At 39.2% G+C, this 13,086-nt stretch overlaps 1 protein-coding gene across 1 annotated transcript; it reads right to left on the bottom strand.

The window, feature by feature from the left end:
- Window positions 1-6,844: 6,844 nt before the first annotated feature.
- On the bottom strand, window positions 6,845-7,408 carry LOC142520299 (uncharacterized). The gene has a single exon (XM_075623302.1). The coding sequence runs from the start codon at window positions 7,406-7,408 to the stop codon at window positions 6,845-6,847; it is 564 nt and encodes a 187-aa protein (XP_075479417.1).
- Between the last annotated feature and the right edge of the window lie 5,678 nt (window positions 7,409-13,086).

Raw genomic sequence — 13,086 nt, 5'->3', positions numbered from 1 at the left:
TTTTAAACTAGAATTGTTTTGAAGAATAGAACTTACTTATTCAGTCAAGAATGCTTTCTTCTTCACATGCAATTTTCTCTTCACAGTACATAAGTCTTATAAAAATTTGCATAGGAAGGTACTTGTTTAATAGTATCTAATAATGTAATATTTATCTTTACTTATTTAAAAACTTCATAGATATCAGAATCACTTTTTTGTTTTTTATGATTTGTTAATGCATGAGGAAATGGTGGAGGTTTATTTGACTCATTTAGTATTTTAGATGATTTAACATTCACCATATTATTCTTAGAATTTAAGGTATCATCATTCTCAAAAGTATCAGGATTATCATCCTTACTCTTTGAATTTAAATGATCCTTGTTTTCATTACTATATGGATCATTAACTATTTTACCACTTCTAAGGGTAATAAAAGATTTTATTTGATCAATTTTATCATTATTTAATTATTGATTTTGAGTTTTAGAATTAGGTTGAGGTTGAGATAGAAATTTTCTTTTTTCATGAATATTAACTGCAGATGCTAATTTTGCAAGAGTTTCTTTCAAATCACCAATAGTTTGACTATTTTGAATATTGATAGTCTTTTGCTTTTGGATAAATGCATGAATTATATCTTCAAAGTTTTTTCGTGGAGGTGTAACATATGAAATATAACCTTGATGATTTTGGTTATTTTGAAAATGTTGTTGTGAAGGTTGTGCATTATTATCATTCCTCCAACTAAAATTTGGATGATTTTTCCATCCAAGATTATATGATTGTGAAAAAGGATCTAATATTGGTTTTTTATAATTGTTAACATAATTTGATTGTTCATGGAGATATTCTTTAAATGAAGGTAATGTTGGACAATCTTTTGTAGAATGATCATGTGTATCACATATATTACAAACAATTTCTTGAGTACTTTTTAATTGACCAATCTTTTTCATTCTAATGACTCTATTTTTCTTGCTAAAGATGCAAGTTAGCTTGAATATCTATATCATCTTTAAGATTATAGATATCACCCCCATTTGTTGAATTATTGATTTTAGTTGTTGGTGATTCTCTTGTACCTATATTATCCAAATTTTGAGCATTTTCTGCTAATGAATACAAATACTCCATAGATTCATTTGGGTTTTTATCTTCAAAAGTTCCAATTACACATGAATTCTATCATTTGCCTATCTTTAGGTATAAGACCTTCATAAAAGTGAGAAACTATTCTCCATGTTTCAAAACCATGATGTGGGCATGTATTAAGTAATTTTTTATATCTATCCCAACATTGATAAAATGTTTCTCCTTGTTTTTGAGAAAAAGATGTAATTTGTCTTTTAAAAGAGTTTGTTCTATGGGAAGGGAAAATTTTTTTGAGAAATTGTTGTTGCATTTCTTCCCATGATCTTATTGAACCTGATGTCAAATTTTGTAGCCATGTTTTAGCTTTATCTTTTAAAGAAAAAATGAAAAGCTTTAATCGAACTATATCCATGCTACAATTTTGATCATTATAAGTGTTACAAACTTCCTCAAATTCACTTAGATGTAAATATTGATTTTCAGAATCTAAGACATGAAAATTTGGTAAAAGTTGAATAATTTGAGGTTTAAAGTTGAAATTAGATGCATCAGGAGAAAAAACTAAACAAGATCGGGCACTAGTTCTAATAGGGTTCATATGATGCCTAAGTGTTCTTAATTGATCATGTTCTTGATTATTATTATTATTATTATTATCTTGATTATTTGAATTATCATCTATGTTTAAATTATTTTTAGATACTCAAATAAGTCTACCACTTTTTTTACGACTCCAAATACTCATACAAGTAAAAACAACACAATACTTATAAATAAAACATAAATAAAAAATATAAAATTAATTTATAATTTTTATGAAACTTAAATTTTAAAATATAGATTTTAAAATATAATAAATTATTAATTTTAAGTTTCATCAGCAATCGTGACGTGACAAGACAGTTCATCTTTAATCATCATTCATCGTTCATCATTCATCATTCATCATTCAACGAATTCAGTTTATTAGAGTTGACTATCGTACATCATCATTTATGATGGATCCATAGAACCGCATTACCCAGCGGCTGTCGGAAATCAGTGACAGGATTACCTATCCACTGTGCCTAGGCCTCATCATCAGCATTTACATATACATCTTAAACATTTACATAAATTTCGATAGCCACAACTAATTCACATCATTCAAAACATCATCATTAACATCACTTTTAAAAATCATGCACAAATGGAATTTTCTTTAAATTCAAGCATGCAACGTAAATTTTCATAAAATCTTAAAAATCGTCAATCATGATGCATAAACATTTTAAAATATCGTAAATTTGTGCTCAGGGCGCTGCCAGGACCAAAATCTCATCTCGGGTGCAAAATGACCATTTTTCTCCTGGAAACCCAAAAATTACCGTTTCACCCCTGGACCTCTAAAATTGACCCGAAGCTTACCAAACTTCTTAAAATGTCCCAAAACTTATTTAAAAATATTCTTAGACGTAAACTCGAGCCCATTATACAACTTAACCGATTCGTTTTAAAACTTGGACCGAGATTCCGGTTTTAACCCGAATCGACTCGAAACTTAATCAAAATTTTCCACCTCCTAACCATACGTAAAACACATCCTACCAGCTCCTAATCACTCCTTCCAATCCTCATCAGCTCACGAAAACAGCCCCAAGAGCCGCTGGAATTTTCCAGCAACTCCCTTTCGAACCCTAACCCCCTTACTTTTCCAATATTACACACCTAGCCTTCAACCAACTGGTCCGGCCACGAACCAACCTCCCCTTGACCACCCTAGGACCCTACTAGACCAGCTAGACTCTTGGCCACAATCCCATGCAAGCTGACTCAAGCTCCTGACCGTTGGACACCGAAGGATCACTACCGCAACCGAATCTTCACTCACCGAACGATCGCGCTTGGGGGGTGGGTTCCAGCAGAAGACAAACTCTTCCAGGCCCTGTCTCAGACCCACCAGGGTCCGGTCCATGGCGTGGATGAGTCTTTGTGCTACTGGCCAACCCCTTGCACGCAACCTCTTCCCAAAACCGAGCCACACATCAAAACCTCACTCTCGGTCCCTCACCCTGCACGATTCGCCAAAGGTTCTAAACTCAAAGGCAATTTCCTGGACACCATTTACAGCCATTAGCCTCGAGAATTAGCAGCCCTTGCACGGAAAAACAATAAAACATGAACAACCAACATGGATTTCAAGGAAAACACATAAAACTCGAAATCTTTTATACACAAGATTAGATCAAAACTTTCATGCATAAAACCCATTCAGCAGTAAAAAAAAAACAGTTGTGATGCAAAAGAAATAATACGATGCGTGCCTTTGATGATTCCTGCGCAAGAAAGATGAAGAAATGAGCAACGAGAAAGCGTCGGAAAAATTCCTTCCCAAGAATTTGCTATGGCCGAAGGGTTTGCTGCTGGAGGCATTGAAAACCAAGAGAATCGATGTCTGATTGGGGACAGTCGGCTGGTGGGGGGAATTAATTTAGGTTTAGGGGTAATTATGTATTAATTAAATAGCTAAAAATTTAAATAATGGGCCCTTATTTGTTAATTAGAAGTTTAAAAAAAATTTAAGCCCAATAAGCTTAAAATTAGGCCCATTGAATTCAAACACACTCACGAAAAATATTTCGTTTTGGAAAGTTTTTGAAAATATTAGCCGAACCCTTAAAAAATCCTTAGATTCGATAAAAATTACGTACCAAATAAAAATAAAATCATGCGGGTAAATTTTTTTAATAAATCTCAGTTTTGAAAAATACACTTAAAAGCACTTTAAATTAATTAATAAAAATTAATCGTGTAATAAAAGTAATTTTTCTGAAAATTCTCCAGTCTTCATTCTTCGCTCGAGTGTGAAATGCGTCTAGAAACTCTAATGCATGAACTTTTAAAATTTCATGAATTAAATCCTATCGTGCATGAATTATGCATCAAATGCATAAAAATAATTAAATAAATAAATTAAAATAAAAATCCTAGATTGCATGCATTTAGGTTACGTGAATTAAATTCCTAGGCCTTACAACTCTCCGCCCTTAAATAAAATTTCGTCCTCGAAATTAGAACGTACCGAATAACTTTGGGTGGCGACTCTTTATCTTGGTCTTGGTCTCCTAAGTAGCCTCCTCCTCAGAATGATTCAGCCACTTGACCTTGACATTCTGGATTACCATGTTCCGGAGTCTCTTCTCCTGTCTGTCCAATACCTGATTCGGTCTCTCCTCGAAAGATAGGTGGGGAGCCAGCTGAAGTGGCTCGTAGTTAAGCACATTCGAAGGATTCGACATGTACTTACGCAGCATGGAGACGTGGAACACGTTATGAACTCCCGCCAGATTTGACGGTAATGCAACTCTGTACGCAAGCGTCCCAACTCTCTCTATGATCTCGAATGGTCTGATGAATCGAGGGCTAAGCTTGCCCTTCTTCCCGAACCTCATCACACCCTTCATCGGTGCTACCTTCACGAAAACATGATCCCCTACTGCGAACTCAAGATCTCGCAGTCTCTGATCATCATAGCTTTTCTGACGGCTCTGTGCAGTCTTCATCCTATCTCTAACCCTGGCCACTAACTCTGTTGTCTTCCTGACTATATCCAGGCCCAACTCTGCTCGCTCTCCTACCTCGTCCCAATAAACTAGCGACCTACACTTCCTTCCGTACAGTTCCTCGTATGGAGTCTTACCTATCGATGCCTGATAACTGTTGTTGTATGTGAAAAACACAAGAGGTAACTTCGGCTCCCAGCTGCCCTGGAAGTCGATATGCATGCTCAGAGTAGGTCCTCCAGAATCTGAATCACCCTCTCTGACTGACCGTCTGTCTGAGGATGGAAAACGGTACAGAAAAATAACTTTGTACCTAGCGCCTGATGAAGACTTTTCTAGAAAGCAGACGTGAACCTCGGATCCCTGTCTGACACTATAGACACTGGAATCCCGTACAGTCTGACTATCTCTCTGATGTCATGGTGAATTGTCTTCCTGATACTGAGTCATGGTGAATGTCTTCCTGATTGGTAATAAATGAGCTGATTTAGTGAGCCGATCAACAATCACCCAGATGGCATTGAATCCTCTAGTAGTCCTTGGAAGCCCTGTCACAAAATCCATAATAATGTTCTCCTATTTCCACTCAGGAATAGGGAGTGGCCTCAGCTTCCCTGCAGGTCTCTAATGCTCTGCCTTAACTTGCTGACAAGTCAAACAGTCAGATACAAACCACATAATATCCCTCCTCATGCTCGGCCACCAATAAAGAGTCTGTAGATCCTTATACATCTTTGTACTCCCTGGATGGATGGAGTACGGGGTGCTGTGGGCCTTGCCCAAGATATCTGCTCGGAGGGAATCATTGTCAGGAACCCATAGGCGGTCCCTATATCTGACTCTGCCATTCACAACTGTATACAGTCTCTGGCCCTTAACCTTGTCCCTCCATATCCACTTCTGTAGCTGCTTGTCAGAAGTCTTCCCTGTCCGGATTCTGTCTCTCAGAGTCGGCTGTACTGTCAGAATAGCAAGATTCGGGGCCTCGCCTCTGGCATGAACTGAGAGCTCAAATATCTGAATCTCAGCCTGTAGCGGTCTCTGCATTGACAGATGAGCAATCACTGCGTGATTCCTGCTCAGAGCGTCTGCGACCACATTAGCCTTACCCGGATTGTAGCTAATGTCGCAATCATAGTCCTTCACCAGCTCAAGCCACCTCCTCTGTCGCATATTCAGCTCCTTCTATGTGAAGAAGTACTTAGGGCTCTTATGATTTGTGAAAATCCTGCACTTCTCCCAATATAGATAGTGTCTCCAGATTTTCAGGGCAAATACCACTGCATCTAGCTCAAGGTAATGAGTTGGGTAATTCTTCTCATGGACCTTCTGCTGTCTGGAGGCGTAGGCTATCACTCTGTCCTTCTGCATCAGAACTGCGCACAAACCAAGCTTCGATGCATTCGTATAAACCACAAACTCTCTCTGCCCTGATGGCATAGCTAGCAATAGTGCATTAGTCAAAACCTGCTTCAGTCGGTCAAAGCTCTCCTAGCACTCAGATCCCAGATGAACTTGGCATTCGTCTTCTTCAAAGCGGTCATAGGCACCGCAATAGAAGAGAAGCCCTGAATAAACTTCATGTAGTAACCTGCCAATCCCAAGAAACTATGGATCTTTGTCACACTCTTTGGAACTGGCCAATCTCTGACTGCCTCCACTTTGCTGGGGTCGACCTCTATGCCATCTTGTGATAAAACGTGGTCCAAGAATGCCACTCTATCAAGCCAGAACTCACATTTACTGAACTTGGCATACAAACGTCTATCCTGTAGAGTTTGTAATACTATCCTCGATGCTGACTGTGCTCCTCCCTGATCTTCGAATAGATAATAATATCGTCAATGAAGACTATGACGAATTGATCTAAATATGGCTGAAACACACGATTAATGAGATCCATGAATATTGCTGGCGCATTCGTCAGCCCGAAGAGCATCACCAAGAACTCATAGTGCCTGTAACGCATCCGAAAGGATATCTTATGAACATATGACTCTCTCACCTTCACCTGATGATAACCAGATCGAAGGTCTATCTTGGAGAACACTGAGGCTCCCTGAAGCTGATCAAACAAATTCTCGAATCTCGGCAACGAATACTTATTCTTCACTGTGGCCCTGTTCAGCTCTCTGTAAACGATACATAGTCGCATGCTGCCATCTTTTTTCTTAACAAAAAGAACTGGTGCACCCCATGGAGAAAAGCTAGGGCGAATGAAATCTTTATCGAAAAGATCCTGAATCTGAACTTTGAGCTCCTCCATCTCCGCAGGTGATAACTGGTATGGTGCCTTTGATATCGGCAGTCCCTGGCATGAGCTCAATCAAAAAGTCCACCTCTCTGTCTGGTGGTATGCCTGCAACATCATCAGGGAAAACTCCGGAGAACTCCCTGACTACATCAAAGTCCTCCAGCTTCTCACTGAATGGCTCTGTCACGAAAACGATGCTGGCTAGGAATGTCTGGTAGCCTCTCTTGATAAACTTCCTCGCACACAAGTAGGAAATGACGTGCGGGAACTGCTGGTGTCTGGCTGCCTCAAAAACAAATGGCTTTCCACTGGGCGGTCTGACAGAAACTGACCTCTGTCGAAAATCTATGACTTCAACTTGAAAAGATAGCCAGTCCATTTCCAATATGATGTCAAACTCTGGCAACGATATCAGATCTGCCTGTACTGACTTCTGTTGCAATTTAAGCTCCAATCCTCTCACTATCCGGGATTTGAACATTTGATTGCATGATGGATCCTCGGATGGAATCGATACTCTGAACAATGAATCCATCGCTACTGGTATGATTCTTAGTCGCTTCATTAAAGATTCGGATATAAACGCATGCGTAGCCCCTGAATCTAGCAATGCATGTGTGGCTATACCTGCAATATATATCCTCCCTTCTACAAAACATACCATCAAATTTAACACTATTGAACTTAAGGAATTCCTTATCGGCAATTAACCCAAAATCTTCGAAAAATCATTGAATTAACCCAAACATCAATCCCCAAAAATTTCAAAATTGAGCCTCATAAAATCAAAAATTGCAATTTAAAACCTTAAAGTTCGAAAATTTCATTTTTCTTCTTAAATCATTTGTTATTAAAATTGGGTCCCTAAAATTCCTCAATCCAATAATCAAATCCCTAATCCCAACTAGGCCGAGCATGCATTCTAAATTTCATCTATGTTGTCAATTCCAATAAATAAATCTTCAAACAAGCATTAAATCCAAGCAGTCATGCGAAAATTAAAATCTTAAACAAAAAGGGTTACCAGTAATTAGTGTCGAGTCTGGCTCTGCAAATGTCATAGGCACCGCAATATAAGAGAAGCCCTAAATAAACTTCCTGTAGTAACCTGCCAATCCCAAGAAACTACGGATCTCTGTCACACTCTTAGGAACTGGCCAATGTCTGACTTCCTCCAGTTTGCTAGGGTCGACCTCTATGCCATCCTGTGATACAGCGTGGCCCAAGAATGCCACTTTATCAAGCCAGAACTCACATTTACTGAACTTGGCATACAATCGTCTATCCTGTAGAGTATGTAATACTGTCCTCAGATGCTGACTGTGCTCCTCCCCGCTCTTCGAATAAATCAGAATATCAACAATGAAGACTATGACGAATTGATCTAAATATGGATGAAAAACACGATTCATGAGATCCATGAAGATCGATGGCGTGTTTTTCAGGCCGAAGGGCATCACCAAGAACTCATAGTGCTCGTAACGCATCCGGAAGGATATCTTATGCACATCTGACTCTCTCACCTTCACCTGATGATAACCAGATCGGAGGTCTATCTTGGAGAACACTGAGGCTCCCCGAAGCTGATCAAACAAATCCTCGATTCTCGGCAACGAATACTTATTCTTCATTGTGGCCCTGTTCAGATCTTTGTAATCGATACATAGTCGCATGCTGTCATCCTTTTTCTTAACAAAAAGAATTGGTGCACCCCATGGAGAAAAGCTAGGGAGAATGAAACCCTTTTTGAAAAGATCCTGAACCTGAACTTTGAGCTCCTCCATCTCCGTAGGTGCTAACCGGTAGGGTGCCTTTGATATTGGCAGTCCCTGGCATGAGCTCTATCGAAAAGTCCACCTCTCTGTCTGGTGGTATGCCTACAACATCATCAGGGAAAACTCCGGAGAACTCCCTGACTACATCAATGTCCTCCAGCTTCTCACTGATTGGCTCTGTCACTGATACGATGCTGGCTAGGAATTCCTGGTAGCCTCTCTTGATAAACTTCCTCGCAACAAGCAGGAAATGACGTGCGGGAACTGCTGGTGTCTGGCTGCCTCAAAAACAAATGGCTTTCCACTGGGCTGTTTAACAGAAACTGACCTCTGTCGAAAATCTATGACTGCACCTTGAAAAGATAGCCAGTCCATTCCAAATATGATGTCAAACTCTGGCAACGATAGTACTATCAGATCTGCATGTACTGACTTCTGTTGCAATTTAAGCTCCAATCCTCTCACTATCCGGGATGTGAACATCTGATCCCCCGATGGATCCTCGGATGGAATCGATAATCTGAACCATGAATCAATCGCTACTGGTATGATTCTTAGTCGCTTCACGAAAGATTCGGATATAAACGCATGCGTAGCCCGTGAATCTAGCAATGCATGTGTGGCTATACCTGCAATATATATCCTCCCTGCTACAAAACATACCATCAAATCTAATACTATTGAACTTAAGGAATTCCTTATCGTCAATTAACCCAAAATCCTCGAAAAATCACTGAATTAACCCAAACATCAATCCCCAAAAATTTCAAAATTGAGCCTCATAACATCAAAAATTGCAATTTAGTCCCTTAAAGTTCGAAAATTTCATTTTTCTTCTTAAATCATTTGTTATTACATTTGGGTACCTAAAATTCCTCAATCCAATAATCAAATCCCTAATCCCAACTAGGTAGAGCATGCATTTTGAATTTCATCTATGTTGCCAATTCAAATAAATAAATCCTCATGCAAGCATTAAATCCAAGCAGTCATGCGAAAATTAAAATCTTAAACAAAAATGGTTACCGGTAATTAGTGTCGAGTCTTATTCTGCATCGGCCTCCTCGGCATGCATCACATATGTCCGACCAGTAGTGGGGCCCTTGCTCTTACGGCAGTCTGCTGCTTTGTGGCCCTCATGTCCACAAACGAAACACCTGTATGTCCCCCATAAGCACTTACCGATATGGAACTTACTGCACTGCGGGCATGTTTGCTTGTCCTCTGGCTTAGGCGCTCCTGGCGCCTGAGGGGGTCTCTGCTGCTGGGGCCTCCTGAACCGACCCTGGGGCCTCTGGTGCCCCTGCTGCCTCGTTGATCCAGAGAACCGTTTCTTCTATGGCTGAGAGCTGGACTGAGTCTGATGCCGCTTCCGCTGCATCTCAAAGTCTATGTCCCGTAGCTCCCGCTCCACCTGAAAAGCGCAGGCGGTGGCCTCATCATAGATCATCGATCTCATCAACATCACATCTCGGCTAAGCATAGGTCTCAGTCCATCCATGAAATGCCGCAGATTTTTACCGGCATCTCCCGCTATCATGGCCACAAAATGGCAGCCCCTGTCAAAATTGCGGATGAACTCCGCCACAGATGAGTCCTCCTGGCAGAGACTCATGAACTCCTTCGTCAGGTAGCCCCCGACGTCAGCTGGAAATTATTTCCCATAAAACAACTCCTTGAACCTGGCCCATGTAAGGATGGACAAGTCCACAGCATGGGCGGCGCCCTCGCACCATAGGGACGCATCGTCTCGCAATGGAGTTAATCAAAGTGAAGCTCTAGAGATTGAATCCAGCCCTCTGCTATAAATGGATCAGTAGTACCCCCGAACTCCTTCAGTTTGAGCCGACGGAACTACTCAAAAAATTCACCTGAGGTCTACGAGCCTGTTGTACCTGCTTCAATAGTCTAGACATACCCTCCAGAACTCGGGTAGCTGGGTCCCCTGGCGGCGGTGGTGTTGGAGGTCCTCTGCCTTCTACAAGAATCTTATCCTGCCTGTCGGTACTGGGAGCACGTCTAGGTTGCATATCTGAATACAGTCCAATTTTAAACGTAACCCATCATGCAATTAATCTAGTTTTTAAAATAATAAACCTTAAATCATAAAAGCAATTAAACATAAGCAATAAATCATCATAATGCTTAAATCATGAAAACATGCATGTGATAACAGTAAATCCTTTAAAACATTTAAACCGTAAAAGCTTTCATACTTGAGGCTTTGAAGACTGAGCTGCAGAAGCTGGCGGCGGCACTACCCTATACAGGACCTTTGCTATGATACCAACTGTAACGTCTACTCGTTTTAAAAGTGCGAAATTTTTTTTTTAAAACAGCTCTCATTTTGAAATAAACATTTTACATAAATCGCATACGTACAATCCTACTTAAAAATATCATTTAAAAATTATCATAAGAAATTACCACTAAAAATATAGCGGAGTAAAAACGAGTAACATCCTAATACAAAGAGTAAAATAAAACAGCGTATAAATACTCATATCCTCTCAATAACGTGAAATCATAAATGTGCGGAAAATCATAAGGTCCTCGGGTGGAGTCGCATACCAGGCCTGCTGACTCAGAGTCTAGTACCTTCAGTCTCCTCAACATCGAACTCTCCTGTATTACACATGCCTAGTGAGTCTAAAAACTCAACATACATGTACCATAAATAACAAATACATATACAAAGCACACAACAATGAAAAATATCATAATTAAAATATCATTCATGAATTTTAGAAGCTTAATGTAAATGTGCCAAATGCAATCGTGACGTGACAAGACAGTTCATCGTTATTCATCATTCTTTGGCACTCGTGACGTGACAAGACAGTTCATCATTATTCATCATTCATCGATCATCATTCATCCTTCACCATTTAACGAATTCAATTCATTAGAGGTGACTATCGTACATCATCATTTACGATGGTTCCATCATACATAGAACCGCAGTACCCGACGGGTGTGGGACATTAGTGATAGGATTAATATAAAGCCCAAAATCAGTACACGTAAAATCCATGCATTTATTTAAATTGTTTATTTCAGTTTAAAATGATTTTTAACAGTTCATGACCTACGATTTGCATTATTTTAAATTATTTATGTTTATTGATGCAGGTTAAAATATTTCTTGAGTTTCATGTTTCAGGCGATTATTCGATGCGGGATCGAGGAAAAGAGACCAGCGACGAGTTTGGCAATTTTTAAATGTGGTATTTTATTTTAAGTTAGGAATGAGACATTTTAAATTATTTATATAGTTGTAAGCATTTTTATAGCCTAATTTAATTATTAGGTGATTTTATGAAACTTTTAAAGAGTTGTCATATGTGCCTTTATTTTAATTAGGACAGTTTTTTTAAAATTATTGTGGGAATTATATGTTATTAGCATGTTAATTATTAATTAAGCAATTTATTTTCCTTAATTAAAACCCCTAATCCCCTCCCCACTATCAAAACTCACGCACACACCCACATTTACACACACACTTCGGTTATCACACAACACACACATACACATTTCAACTCGTATTTTTTTAGAAGAAAACCTAGGGTTCTAAAAGCAAGAGCAGCCGCCCCCTTTCCCTTCAATTTTCCAGCAAGTTTTCGTCACTTTCTATAAGAAAATCGTGCCACGTTCGTCCCGGATCAACCCTCGCATCATTCCCGCTTCGATGTCGTCGTTTCGGTAAGTTTAAATATCAAAAGGCATGTATATTCTTTTTTTTCGCATCGATCTTGTCATAGTAATAATTTTGATGTTTATTGTATGAAAAACATGTGTACATTATGCAAAAGTTTGAGCAAAAAAGTTTGGATCGCTTTTGAAATGATTTTTGGATCTCAAAACTCGAAATTTGCTGTCATTTTAAATACTGAGATTTTTCGGTAGATTTTCTGTTAAAATATTTAACATATAAATCGTAGAACTTTTTGATACCTTCGATTTGAATGTAAATTCAAAATATTTGAATAAGAAATGAGAGAGTTATGATGGTTTTCGTGGGACTGCTCAAAGTGTGATTTTCTGAAAACGTGTTCTTGATGTGTTCTTGAAGTTTTGTTGTTGCAGGCTTCGTTGGGGATCGACGGGTTATCGCTGCTATGTTTAAGTATGTTGAGTATGATGTTGGAATTATTTTTGGTGTGTCAGTTCGTATCGATAGGCACCTGATTGCGTTAGAAGTCGTAGGATGCGTTTTGTTGTCAAAATGTCGTGTTTACTGGTTGTGTTGCGTTGTTTGGAGTGCGCCGTCGTTTGGGATGTTTGTATGGGTTTGAGTTAATGCCATAACATCTTAGGATGGGTCTCAAGGCATTGGTTCACGGTCCGTATGATCGAGTTAGGAGGAATAAGCCATAACTGTAGTGTTTCTCCGTTGGTTTACAGTTTCAGCTTGTACACGGACCCTAATCCGGAC

Source organism: Primulina tabacum, chromosome 12 (assembly GCF_025594145.1).
Source record: "Primulina tabacum isolate GXHZ01 chromosome 12, ASM2559414v2, whole genome shotgun sequence".
In the NCBI taxonomy this organism is placed as follows: Eukaryota; Viridiplantae; Streptophyta; class Magnoliopsida; order Lamiales; family Gesneriaceae; genus Primulina; species Primulina tabacum.
This window is presented reverse-complemented; position numbering and strand designations above follow the sequence as displayed.